General features: G+C 60.2%; 1 protein-coding gene and 2 long non-coding RNA genes across 6 annotated transcripts in view; 1 reads left to right on the top strand and 2 right to left on the bottom strand.

Moving 5' to 3' along the window:
* Positions 1 to 1,727, top strand: part of USP12 (ubiquitin specific peptidase 12) — a 29,514-nt gene extending 27,787 nt beyond the window's left edge. For 2 of the 4 annotated variants that reach the window (XM_039914941.1, XM_029048498.2), the window contains one exon: positions 1,023 to 1,430. In XM_039914941.1, the coding sequence (XP_039770875.1) occupies positions 1,023 to 1,287 (265 nt within the window). In that variant the 3' untranslated portion in view covers positions 1,288 to 1,430. Of the gene's footprint in view, positions 1 to 1,022 lie in introns of all 4 variants that reach the window. The other 2 variants (XM_029048499.2, XM_029048500.2) reach the window with 2 other exon arrangements.
* A 492-nt stretch (positions 1,728 to 2,219) lies between these two features.
* LOC114805923 lies at positions 2,220 to 5,237 on the bottom strand. The gene is made up of 2 exons (XR_003754053.1): positions 2,794 to 5,237; positions 2,220 to 2,480 (listed from the first exon to the last, which is right to left on the bottom strand). It is a non-coding gene; the product is annotated as an uncharacterized LOC114805923 (long non-coding RNA).
* Positions 5,238 to 9,132: 3,895 nt separating this feature from the next.
* The window catches only part of LOC120639041, a 58,440-nt gene continuing 54,041 nt past the window's right edge, over positions 9,133 to 13,531 (bottom strand). Inside the window, exon 3 of the long non-coding RNA XR_005661184.1 lies at positions 9,133 to 9,808. This is a non-coding gene — a long non-coding RNA (uncharacterized LOC120639041). The remainder of the gene's footprint in view (positions 9,809 to 13,531) is intronic.

The following is a 13,531-nucleotide window of genomic DNA, read 5'->3' as shown; positions in this document are numbered from 1 at the left end:
GGAGGCCGTGGGTTCTGATCTCAGCTGTGCCCCCTTATCGGCTGTGTGGCTTCGGGCCGCTCGCTTCCTTCCCTCTGTGCCTCAGCTAGCTCATCCGGAAAACGGGGGATTAAGATGGAACCCCACGTGGGACAGGCCGATGACCTTGTGTCGACCCCAATGCTTAGAACGGCGCTTGGTACATAGTGAGCGCTTAACAGATACTGTCATTATCATTACTGTTCTCCTCTCTGCGACTCTGTGTGTCTCTTTTATCTCCACAGACCCGTCTATCTCTTGGTAGCTTGCCGTCTCTCTCTCTCTCTCTCTCTCTCTCTGTGCCTTCGTCGCTTCCGAGCTTTCCATTTCTCTCGCCCGGCGTCCGCCGCGTCTCTGTCTTTCTGAGCCCGTTGAATCCGGCATCGTCTCTCTGCGTCCGTCTGTTCTTTCAGGGTCTCTGGCTCTTCAGCCCGCGCTCTTTCTACCTCCCCGAGTCTCGTAACCACAGGCCCCTCCACTTTAACCTCTCCCCGCCGGAGCCCCCTCACCTCTTCGGTCTGGCTTTTCTGCCGTCATCTGTTCGTTCCCCTCGGGTGTGCAGGTGGCGGCCGGGAGGAGAGAAGAGGGAGGGCCCCCCCCCCCCCCCGGGGTGGGAAGGGGGCGGCGGACTCGCGCTTCGCACACAGCAGGCGCTCGATAAATACGACCGAATGACCGGATTCGGCCAAGGCCCCGGCACGGGTCAACCCGGCTCACCCGCGGCGCGCGACGTCGGGCGGCGAGGACGTCCGGCGGGGCGGGCGGGCGGGCCGCCCTCTGACCCGGGCGGGAGGCCGCCGGCCCCTTGGTCCGGGCCCCTTCCTCCGGGCGCCGCGGGTCCGGAGGAGACGGGAATCCTTTCGGGCTTCCGGCCCGCTTCCCCCTCCCGAGCGGAACACCGGACCGGATCGGGGAGTCCTTTAATCCGTCCCCGTGGCGCCGAGGCCTCCGTTGGGCCTTCCGGGCTTCGGCCCGCAACCGAAACACCCTCCCTTCTTTTCCAGCGGGCCCAACCGGGGACATTACATCGCCATCGTTAAGAGTCACGACTTCTGGTTGCTGTTCGACGACGACATCGTAGAAGTAAGTAACCGTCCGCTATCGAGCCCGCGCCCTTTCCAGCCACGGGAAAATCGTTCTCAACGCATCGCTCGTTGGCCTTCGCTTACCTTAAAGCTTCTCCCTCGCCGGGCGCTCTCCCTCCGGCCGATGACGAAGAGACCCGCTTTCTCCGTCCCCCGCCCTCCGAGACCGTTGCCCGTCGCGTAGGAGCCGAAGGGCACGTAAGGTAGCGTTCAGACGTGTGCGTTCTCTCTCCCAGAAAATAGACGCGCAAGCTATCGAAGAATTCTACGGGTTGACGTCGGACATCTCAAAGAACTCTGAGTCGGGCTACATCCTCTTCTACCAGTCTCGGGACTGAGCCGGCCGGACCTCGCCTCGCCGCGTCCCCGGGCGGCCCGGAATGGGTCTCCCCCGGATTACCGGGGAGCCGAGGCCCCCGGCGGGAGCGGCGCGGTCCGCGTCCACCGGGCTCGGAGCCGCGGCCGAACGACCGGCCCGTCGGTCGGAGACCCCGGTGGCCCCGTGTCGGGGCCGGGAGCCCCTCGGCTTCCGGGCGCCGGCACCCGCCGTCTCCCGGTCCTCTGCCCCGGGCGGGAACTCGCTCACCTCGGCTGGGGAGCGGTGACGGCAGGCAGGGCGGTGGACGGGGGGACGGGGGGACGGGGGGGGGGGGATATGGGGGGGGGGGTGTTGTTTAAAGAGACCCCCCGACGCCGTCGTGGCCGTCTCTGCTCCGGCACCTCTGTTCCGGGGCTTTTCCGGGCTCGTCCGGAAACGGACTCGGACCCGACGCTCGCGGTTTGCCTTCCTGACGGGGACGGGTGATAGAAATCAGCGTCGGGGGGCAAACGGGTTCTGCTTCTCTGAAGAAGCTTATACTACGATAATATACGATATATGTATATGTTGGGAACGATTGGTCCAGATAGCGACTTTCTGTCTCCCCCAGGGGAAAGACCGGCTGTTGTAATTATAGATTATTTTTATTTATTTGACTTACCGTATCTGCTAGAGTCTGAGTATTGTCTGTATTGCCCCCATGATTTCGACTAACGTTCTGTGCGTATATATATATATATATATATATATATATACATATATGTATGTACGTATATATATATAAGTTTTAGTGAAGATGATTCTATATCCTTTATTTAATTTCCTATTTTGAGGGATAAATTTGAATTCTGTTTGCTATCAGCAAGACACCTGCCTTTCAGTCAGAAATGCCATGGAGAGACAAGGTAGCATTCTTTCTGTGCGCACGGTGTGCACCTCCGTCTCTGGCGGCGTGGGGCCGTCTCCCGCGGGACGTGTCCTCGTTTCAACACTCAGGCCCGATCGAAACTCGTCTCAACTGGAACTGCAACAAGTTTCTAAACCTGTGCCGGAGCCGCCTGAAAAATCAGATCGGGGTCCCGATCTTTCCGAGTTTCGTCCCTTTCCTTTTTTTTCCCCGCCTCACCTCCCCGGGAAGGAGCCACTCGGGGTGGCTCGGTCTGCGCCCGAGGGACAGAAGACCAGCCTCGCGTCGCAGCCCTCCCGGGATGAGATGCCTTCACCGATTAATTGCTGCGTGAAATTCTCAGCAATTGGAGATGGGTTTCTGTAACCATTTTCTGTCGGGGAGTTAAAGAAACCAAACCTCCGTGGTGTTTAAATCAGGGCAGCACCAAGTAATAAGGGTATGTGAGAGAGAGAGAGACTTACTAGGGGCGGGCGGCTGCGCCGGACGGATACCTCCTCCCACGATCAGAACGACGGCGGCGCGCGCGGCAAAGGCCGGCCCCGTACTTCGGCTGGCGGCCGGGGCGGGAAGGGGAGTCCCCTCTCCGGGCGTGATCTGTTTTGACCCGACGGGAAGTTTCGAGGACCGTTTCGCGAAACGTTCGATACGGGGTAAGAGAACGTCTTACGTCTGCTGCTACGATGAACACTTACTTATCTGTACCTTTTAGCTCAGGAAGTGTGACTTCGCCCACTGGTTCAGTCCGACAGGGTGGCTCGCGAAACCGGGCCGTTCAACCGGAGGTGCCGAGAGAAAGCCGGGCCGCGTTTTTACGGACGGGGAGGGCGGTGCGCGGGCAGGGTCGAGATGCCCCCCGCGACCCTCCGTCCGCCGGCCTGGGCCTAGGGGTCCGAGTCTTCGCCCGGAGACTCACCCGGCTCCGCCCTTGCCCAGGAAAAGTGCACGCCCGTTAGACTGCAGGTTTTCCATCCAGAAGGAGCTCAGAATCACATGACAGGGTTTCTCCCCCCCCCACCCCATCCTCATTTTCTAAAACACTGACCGTGGGGGAGTTTGGGTAACGGTTTCTCAATCTGCTCTTTTACTTCTAAGCGCAGCTGAAACTAAATGGAAGATCCCGGAGTCGAGGCCAGAACCAGGACTCCGGCCCACGCGCGCCCACGCCGGAGGGCTCGGGGTGAGGAAAGGAGACAGTGAGCACGAAAGCGTTAGGAGCCGGTCGGGGCCGACCGCAGCGTACCTACCGCCGCGCGGGCGCGGCGGAACCAGACGCGCATCCGCTGCGAAGCGGGGCGCGCGATTCCGTCGCCGGACGTCCCCCGCCGGCCTCGCGCTGAGGACCGGGATGGCGTGGCAGGTAGATTGGGTCTTTACAGCCTCCTCTGCCTGGAGGCGGTCGGCTCCTTGCCACCGATGCCCCCGGACGCGTGGGGCGAAGGTCGCCCCGTCCCTGCCGGCGGCCGTCCCGGCTCCTCCCGCCGCCCTCGGCGTCGACCTGCCTCGCGGGGTTGTTGTGGGGATCCGTCCGAGAACGTCTGTAAAGCGTGGGGCGGGCGCTCCGGGGACGACGGTGCTCGACCGACATCAAATTAATATCTATTAAAGCTGGTCTATTTGTGGCCGGGGCCGTTTGGGTCATCTTTGGGGAGGGTGGGTGGGTTCGGGACCGGACTCACCCGACGAGGGCTGCGGAGCCCACCGTAACCGCCTGGTAAGGGAGGGCGGGGGGAAGGAGGAGGAGGGAGGTGTTCCACACGCACGCTGGCTACAAAACCACCGGCAGGTCCGGAGGCGGGGCGGAGAAGAGAGAAGGAGCCCTCCGTTTCAGGGCGAGAGCTCACCGGTACGCGGCGGCCCGCCAGCTCCTCCCGCGGAAAGGATCCCTCCGAGAGAGGGGCCTCCGTGAACCCCGGGCGGCACCCGCGACGGGATCGCCTCTGCCCAGACTGGGCTGGGGGCGCGCGGTGGCGGAAGGGAGCCAGCGCCACCCAGACGTAGACCCTTCGGCTACCGCCCCCCCCACCGGGACCCGGCCGGAGCGGCCGGAAATGTGCTTGCCCCGCGCCGGGGGACGTGTACCCGGTGGCCCGGCCTCCCTGCCCGGTTAGGTCGCGCCCGCGGACCTACCCCGCTCCGGAAAGGGCGGCCGGCGGCCTCCGACGGTCGGTGCTCCCGGACCGGAGACCCGGTCTGGCCGGACGGCCGGACACGGCTCCGTCCCGCTTGGGACGGCGCAGACCGCGACGGCCGGAGGCTGCGGCGACGCGGACGGGCCGTCCGCTGACCCCGGCCGGCTCCCCGTGAGCTCCGGAAGGAAGAAGGTGAGAGGGAAAGATGGGAAACTCGGACTGTGAGGCGGCACTTAATTCGAGCACTCCGGGGGAGGGAGGAGGGAGGGGAGCGCGGGGGAGACCGGCCTCCCGCTCGCCGGCCGCACCTGCTGGACGGCCGGGGGGCAGGCGCACACGCACCCACACGCGAAGCCCCAGGACCGCCATCAGACTAGCGACGTCCTGCCTTTCCTCAGCCCGGGCGGGCAGGCTCCCCCCGTACACCATCTGGCCACCTGATCGGGCGGGCAGAGCCCGGGCTGAGCCTCTCTCTCTCTCTCTCTCCCGTTAGGAAAACGGCGAAGCCTGGCAGAAACTGCCCGGGCCTGGGAGTCGCAGGACCTGGATCCTACTCTTGACCGCCACGGGTCTGCCGTGTGACCTCGGGCAAGTTACTTAACTGCTCTGGGTCTCGGTCTCCTCATCCGTGAGATGGGGATTCAACCCTACTCCCGCCCGTTTAGACCGTGGGACGGGGTCCGCGTCCGACCTCGTTATCTCGTATCCGCCCCAGCGCTCAGGACGGTGCTTGACAAACAGGAAGCACTTAAGTACCAGCATTCTTATCTATCGTCAAATCCCGTCGGTTCTACCGTTACAGACTGCTAAAATCCATCTCTCCCTCTCCATCCAAAATGCTGCTATGCCGACGGAGGGACTCACCGTACCGCACCCTGACCTCTCCGTCGGCCACCTTGCCGACCTCCCCGTCTCTCCCCGCTCCAGTCCTCACTTCCCTCTTCTGCCCACGTCACTTTCTAAAAAATGGCTCGGGCAACATCTCCCCACCTCTCAAAAACTTCCTACGGTTGCCCATCCGCCCCCGCGTCAAACCGAAAGGCCTCAGCGTCGGATCACAGTCCTCTCTCCACCCTAAGCTCTTAACGGGCAGGGAATGCGAATTCTGCGGTACCGTACTCTCTCGAGCGTTTAGTCGTCAGCTCGCCTCCCCGGCTATTTCACCTGGTTGATTTCCTAATAAAACCTAGCCAGTACCTTCACCCCTCCAACACCAACCTACCGGCTGTACCTCCATCTTATCTATTTCACCGCTGAGCCCTGGCACGTATCCTCCCTCTGGTCTGGAGATCTTTCCCCCTTCATAGCCAGCACACCACCGCTTTCCCTATCTTCGGAGCCCTACTGAATGAATCACACCTCCTCCCGGAGGCCCTTCCCCGACTGGGCCCTCATTTGCCGTCCTGTCGGCGGCAGGTGTACGCCCCGTGAGCACTTTGATACTCATCCCCGGCTCCACGACCCTTAGGTACATATAATAATAATAATACCGTCGGTATTTGTTTGGCGCTTACTACGTGCAGAGCACCGTTCTAAGCGCCGGGGTAGATACAGGGTCATCGGGCTGTCCCACGTGAGGCTCACAGTCTTCATCCCCATTTTACAGATGAGGTGACTGAGGCACAGGGAAGTGACTTGCCCAGTCAGACAGCTGACAAGTGGCAGAGCCGGGATTCGAACCCATGACCGCGGACTCCCAAGCCCGGGCTCTTTCCACTGTGCCACGCTGCTTCCTTGTACGCTAATGTATTTTCACGTGCCTCCCCCTCTAGCTTAAGCCTTCTCGTGAACAGGGAACACGTCTACCAACTCTGCCGTCCCGTACCTTCTCAAGCACTTTCAGTGTACATTCAGTAAGTGTCTGACAAACGCCGCTGATTCTTTGGTCGATTCCCTCCCAAATCCTCTCCTCCCCATAACTTTCCCATCCTTGTTAACACCACCACCATCCTTGACTCCCCCCCCGCTTTTTTATGGTATCCGTTGAGCGCTTACTAGGCGTCAGGCACCGTTCTTAGCGCTGGGGTAGATACGAGCTAATCACGCTGGACCGGGTCCCTGTCCCGCAGTCCTTATCCCCTCTTTTACAGATGAGGGAACTGAGGCGCGGAAAAGTTAAGTGACTTGCCCAGGGCCACGCAGCAGCTGAGTGGTGGTGCCGGGTTTAGAACCCAGCTCCTTCTGACTCCCAGGCCCGGGCTCTATCCACTAGGCCACGCTGCTTCTCCTCCACTCCTCTCTTTCAACCTCGAGGCTCGGTTCTGCTCAAATGGCCTCAAGTCCAAGACGGCTAAAGAGAGGGTCCCTGATCCCAAGGGGAGGCCGGACGGCCTGGTGGAGATAGCGCGGGGCGGGGAGACGGAAGACCGAAGCTTCCAGTCCCACTTCTGTCGCGGATGTGCTGGGTGACCCCCTGGGCAAGCCATTTAACCCCTCTGGTCCTGTTTTCTCATCTGCAAAATAGAGAGAAGACACCTGCCCCTCCCCACGCCACCTCTTTTCTAAATAGTATTCATAGCGGGCCTTCCGCTTGGGAGGGTACTACAGAGTTAGAGGTCACAGTCACTGCCCTCGAAGAGATCGGCATTCATTAACTGATTGATCGATTACGATCGTTCCTCTCCTCTTAGACTGGGAGCCCCGGATGAGGGGTCTCATCTGTCTTGTGTGCATCCCGGGGTTCAGCCCGGCGCTCGGCCCAGATTAGCGCTTAATAGAGATCGCTGCTGTTAGCGGTACCCCTAAGAGGTCAAGACCGACCGAGAAGCCGGGAATGCGCAGAGCTCCGTCTCCCGGAGCGGGGAAAGTCGATCTCGGCCTGACCCCTAGTGGTTCTGGCGCCAGCTGAACTGCTCGAATCCCGGGCTCCGGGCCCAGGGTTTCTAGACTCGTCTGTGCCACCCTGCCCTCTCTCTCCCTCCTGCCCTCCCTCCCCCGCTTCCGGCCGGCCCCGCTCGTCAGTCACCACCCATCCTGGCCAACGGGCCTGCCTCGTCCCTTCACCTCCGACCATCCTAGCCAACGGACCCGGCCTTCTCGGCCTCCCACTTCCCGGCCGACGTCCTCGCCCTTCCTCCTCGGCTCCTGGGCGGCTCTGGCCGATGGAGCGCGCCTCCTCGTCGGCCTCCCGCGCGGTGGGCGGCTTGGAGGGGGCGGGAGCCGGCGAGGAAGAACAGGTCGGTGAGGCCGGGGGCCATCCTCGCTTTCGGCCCCGGCTTTGACCGCACTGACCCTTCTGGGGCATCTCTGAGGAAGGAGGCGGTGAGGTCTGACGAAAAGAGCGCGGAGCTGGAGACCCGGCTTCCGGATCCAGCTCCGCCACGGGCCTGCCGTGTGATCTAGGGCCGGTCACTCGACCTCTCCGGGCCTCGGTTTCCTCACCTGCAAAATGGGGATAATACTTCCTTCCCCCTCAGACTCCGAGGGCCATCCACGTGTGATGGGGAGTGGGTCCGACTGCCTATCTCCACCTTGGTGCTTAGCGCAGTGCCTGGCACATAAGAAGGGCTTATGAAGGAGACTCTCACCAGAAGGAGAGTCTTCATGGAAAAGAGAAAACCTTCAAGCCATACCGTGGTTCCCCATTTTCAAATCCCTTCCTCCTGCCTGTCCAGAAAAAGGGAGCCTGATCTCGAGGGAGACAGACCGGATCTGGGGCCCGTGAGCCCACCCAAACCCTGGTCTGGTTAGGCCCCGACCCTGCCCTTGCCCGGGCGGACTATCTCCTTGTGAGTAACGTCCCTCCCTCCGTCCCGGTTCCATCGGGCGGAGGCGGGACAGGTATCGCCGGGCGGAGGAGGAGGCCGTTCTGGCATCCATCTTTAACTGGGCGTCCCCTCGGGCCCCCGCCGCGCCCACGGGAAGCAGGCGGGGAGAGGCCGAGCGCTCGGTGGCCGGGTGGAGGGAGCTTCTGCTCCGGCCCGGGCCTCGGGCACCCGGGGCTCGGCCTCAGTCGTCGCCGCCGCTATCGGGGCTGGGTAATGTTCCAACCGCCGGGCAGGGGGAGGGAGATAAGCAGGCGCCACCCACGGCAGGTTCACAAGTCTCTGGCTTTCCCCCTTTCGGGATCACGGCTTCCGGGCCGACCCGGCCGGGGTCACTTGGAAATATTTCAACCAGAGCCTCCCAAGAAAGAACAGATGTTCTCTGTGTGTGTCTGTGTGCGGGGGGGGGTGCGTACACGCACGCATGTGTGTGTGGCTGGTTGGGAGGAGGTGGAGGTGTGCACGTGTGGACACCAGGTGACTGACTGACTGCTAACGAACCTACAGATCTTCTCCTTCTTCCCCCATCTGGGATTTACCTGCAGATCTGTCTTCCCCCAGGGCCTGAAAACTCCTCCAGAGGAGGGATCGTGGGTGCTTTGCCTGGCGGCTCTCCAGCACAGAGCAGAAGCCCTCAGGAAGTCCTCAACGTCCAGGGGGCGGGTAGGGAAGGGGGTCGGTGGCAGCGGCGAAATAATAACCACAACAATAGAATAATGATCGTGGCACTGGTTAAGCGCTTACTATGAGCCAGGCACTCTACTGAGCGCCGGGGTGAATACGAGTAGATCGGGTTGGACACAGTCCTTATCCCACGGGCTTAATCTCCATTTTACAGATAAGGTAACCGAGGCACAGAGAAGGCAAGTAACTTGCCCGGGATCACACAGCACACAAATGGTAGAGCTGGGACGAGAACCCAGGTCCTTCTGACTCCCAGACCCGGGCTTTATCCACAAGGCCACGCTGCTTCTCAAACCGCTCAGTTCAGACGTATCTCCAGAAAAACCAGCATGCAAGACTCCTGAGAAGACTCCAGCCAAGAACCCCAGCAACGGTCCTCTCCGATCAACTCAAAACTCCCTGCAAACCTTGCCCAGTTGGAGCCCCCCAGGCAGAGTCCACTTACCGCGGAGAAGGGATAAAGCTTCTCTCTGTGCACCGGCTCGTCGGTGGGGAGAGCGAAGGCCGTGGGTCACCGCTGTGCTGTTCTGCTCCAGGTTCTCTGGGAGCTGCCTTTCACCTGTCAGGGGGCTCGCTAGGCCCTACACAACACCGCGCCACCCCCCCGCAACCCGGCATCTCGGTCGTCGGGGTCAAACCGCCACCTCGGTCCAGGGGCCGTTGCCCCATCCACGCCACTGTTCCTGCGAGAGAAAAGGCTTTGGACTTACGCTTTGACGCGCGGCACGGTTTTCGGGAGCCGGTGGTGCCGTGGTCCTGAGGGCGGCACCGGCCACGGACGGGCCGGGCCAGACGGGCTTCAACTGCCATCCACCGTGTGCGAGCGGCCCCTCCGCCACAGCCGTTCCTGGGATCGAGGCAGCGCATCTCACGACGGGGATTTCCTTTGCTGGCGTGACCTGAGAACCCAAACGCAGAGAGGTCAGTCAATCGATCCATCAACCCACAGCATCTGCTGAGTGCCTACTCTGTGCAGAGCACGAGGCTTGGCGTGTGGGAGAGCACGTGACAGTTAGTAGGCATGACCTCCGGCCCTGAAGAAGCCGATCAGAGCTGGCTGGGCCCGCTATGCGGAGGGACACCAGTTTGCCATCCAGGATGCACCAGTTTCAAAGGCAAGGCTCCCGCCGAAGGCCAGGGCCCACACAAGGTCTGGCCGGACCGCGCGGGCTCGGACAGCTGGAGGGGAAACCTGACCAGCCGATTCTTCCGACTGAAGACGCGGCCTGGCTGGGCTGAGGCACTGAGGTTAGGAGAGGCGAGGAGAATAAACGTACGTCTCACTGCTCTTTGGTTTGGCCCAATCGCTCAGCGACTACTGCTCTGACCCAGTCATTTGAGGAATTTAAAAAGAGCCTGAACGGTAAGCGACTCGCTCGGGGTCACCCAGCGGGCCCGTGGCAGAAGTCGGACTAGAACTCAGGTCTCCTGACTCCTACGCTCCCGCTCTTTCTTTCGCTAGGCCCCCCTCTGCCCCGAGTCCTCCCCGAAGGCCGTGAGGCAGGTGCCCCTTCTGACCACCGGGAAGTCTCGTTGGCCGTCTCCCCGCTCTCTCAAGCCTACCACGGGACCGGCAAAAATCCGGTTGGCTGGAAGCAGCCCGGTCGGCGGGACGGCGTGGCAGGCTTCAGTCACTGGTGGAGAATCGAGGGGCCTCTCAATGCCACCCAACAGAGCACCAACGCTTGAGCATCGTGCCCCCAGGGTAAAAAGCTGCCACCCTCACAGGCTCCATCCCTTCCTCCCCGCCTCCCAGTGAGAAAGGGAGAGCCGACAACTGACGCCCTACGCTGAATCCCGAGGAATGTTTGCTCCCACGGCATTTCAGTTTCACTCTGAAAGGGGTTTCAAGTCAGACACTAGTTTGCCTAACTCCCGTCTCAGCGAGGGGGTGGATCGGGGAGGCCGCGGGGGGCGAGGGTTGGGGTTCAACAGGCAGCAGAGAGCTTCGGAAGGTTGGATGAAGCAAACCTTCACGCAGAGCCCACGGTTACTGTCCCACAACTGAAGAGGCCCACAGGTAAGGGCGTTTAAAAGAGATCTGGCAGAGGGTCACCAACCCTACTACCGAGGAGGGGAGAAAAGCTCCAAGGCCACATCCATCGGCCCCACGGCACTTTAAGGGCACAGCCATAGTTGATTTATTTACATCAACGTCGGTCGTTCCCCTCTAGACTGTAAGCTCCTTGTGGACAGGGAACGTGTCTACCAACCGTTGCGTTATACTCTCCCGTGCACTTACTACACCGCTCTGGTACACAGTAAGCGCTCAATAAATACGACAGACCGATCAGGAGCACGGCGCTAGGTGCTCGAAAGAGTTCATCCGCGTAAGAGCCGGTCGAACGGCAGAGGCTGACAGAGGCGAGTCGTTCACAAATCGTACGGTATTATATTCTAGCCGGACCCTCCCCCAAGGACCCCCGGAGATCCTTCTCTGGGTTCCATCTACACCGGCGACCTGAAGGTGGCTTGAGAGTACCCGAGGAGGCCCCGGATCCGGTCTAACGCCAGGGGAAGAGTTGGAAGACGCACGATGTCCAAATTCCAGCACCAGAGGGGGGTGAATCGTCCCGGGCTGCAGCCACGCTGTGTCCGAGCACCTTCCACCCCCGCAGCGGAACACCTCGGGGACACTCCTAACCTGGGACTCTGGCAAGCCCCCGACGGCCGCCGTCACCGCAGCCGTGAGAAAGGGGTCACGGCATCTCTCCGCATCCGCCGCCCTCCCCGAGCCCCTACTTGCTAATGACCCCCGGCGATAGGGGGCCACGATCACCGACCTCCCCCTCAAGAACACACGTGGCCCTTTCACATCTCCAAAGGGCTCGTGCCAGTCCTCATCTCATTTTGTCCTCACGACTTTCCTGGGAGAAGGGAGAGGCCGGCATCATTCTCCTTCGTTGTACAGAGAGGCTCCGGGGCCGGCGCCACACGGCGAGCCGGCAGAAGGGCTGGGACCAGAACCGGTTCTCCCGATTCCCCGCACCGCCAGGTTCTTCCCGGCAGCCCCCGCCGCCCGGCCCTTCCCCGAGATCCCCCTCCCCGGCGGTCTGACACACTTCCACCCGGTGTCATTTACTGTCTCTTGAAGAGCAATAGAAATTGTAATTGCGACGAGGAAATGCCGATAGGATTATTAGTTTCCTTCAGTGATTTCTTTTACGACCCTGGGTTCTGATTAATCCTTTGATTTCTGGCGCTGACACCTCATTTTACAAAAGTTACCGTCAACAGGATTTGGGTGAGCTGGGGCTTCGGGGGCCATTTTCTTGAGATTTCAGAAAATGCTTTCCAGCTCCTGGGAGGAAGGCAGCTTGTTGGACAGACGCAGGGGTCTGACCGCTGCTATTATAGAAATATTTCAATATTTGAGAGGATTATCTATCCAGCACAACAGAGTTGCAGTCCACATTTCACTCTGCCGCCCGGATCATCATTCTAAAAATGCATTCGAGCGCCATCTCTCCGCTCCTCAGAAACCTCTGCGGTTGCCCACCTACCTCCGCATCAAACAGAAACTGTTCATCAAACAGAAACTGTTTACGATCACCGTTAAGACATCAATCAGCTCTCCCTGCTCTTACATTGCCTCACTGATTTCCTACTATAATCAATCAATCAATCGTATTTATGAGCACTTATTAAGCGCTTGGGAGAGCACACCAGAACAGCGTGGGTAGATACGTTCCCTGCCCACAACGAGCTTGTGGTCTGGAGGAACAACCCAGCCGTACACTCGGCTTCTTCAACGTCAGCTTACTCACTATAACCTCGACTTCGTCAGGCTCACTGCTGAACCCTCGCCCAAGTCCTCCCTCAGGCCTGGAACTCCCACCCTCTTCGTATCTGATAGACCATCATTCTCCCCACCTTCAAAACCCTCCTAAGATCATATATCCTCCCAGGGGCCTTCCACGACAAATCCCTCATTTTGCCTACCTGCCTTCCCCTCTCTGTCATCTATGCATTCGATAATAATAATGGTGGTATTTGTTAAGCGCTTACTATGTGCAAAGCACTGTTCTAAGCGCTGGGGGGATACAAGGTGATCAGGTGGTCCCACGTGGGGCTCACAGTTTTCATCTCCATTTTACAGATGAGGTAACTGAGGCACAGAGAAGTTAAGTGACTTGCCCACGGTCACACAGCTGACAAGAGGCAGAGCTGGGATTCGAACCCATGACCTGTGACTCCCAAGCCCGGGCTCTTTCCACTGAGCCATTCGATCTTACCCCTTAAGCACTTGCTATTCATTCCCCTCCCCACAACTGTCAACCCAACAGCACTTCTATACGTACCCTTATACCCGGCCATTTGCTCAATCTGTAATTCATTTCAAGGCTTATCTTCCCCCTCTAGACTGAAAGTTTCTTGTGGGCAGGGATCGTTCCTACCAACTCTGTTGTACTCTCCCAAGTGCTCAGTGCTCTGTACACAGTAAGTGCTCAATAAGTACTACCGATCGACTGAATTAGAGTAATTAAAGAACCAGTACGACATCCCAATCCAATCCAACCGAAGGGACGAAGAGCTCAGGCCGCAGAGGGCTCGGAGCTGGCGGTGCTGGCATCCCAGGGCTTCAGGCTGACTGCTCTCCATCACAGTGCCTGGCCCCGGGG

This window comes from Ornithorhynchus anatinus, chromosome 20, assembly GCF_004115215.2.
Source record: "Ornithorhynchus anatinus isolate Pmale09 chromosome 20, mOrnAna1.pri.v4, whole genome shotgun sequence".
NCBI lineage: Eukaryota > Metazoa > Chordata > Mammalia > Monotremata > Ornithorhynchidae > Ornithorhynchus > Ornithorhynchus anatinus.
Note: the sequence above shows the minus strand (reverse complement) of the source record. Positions and strands in the feature narration are given on the sequence as shown.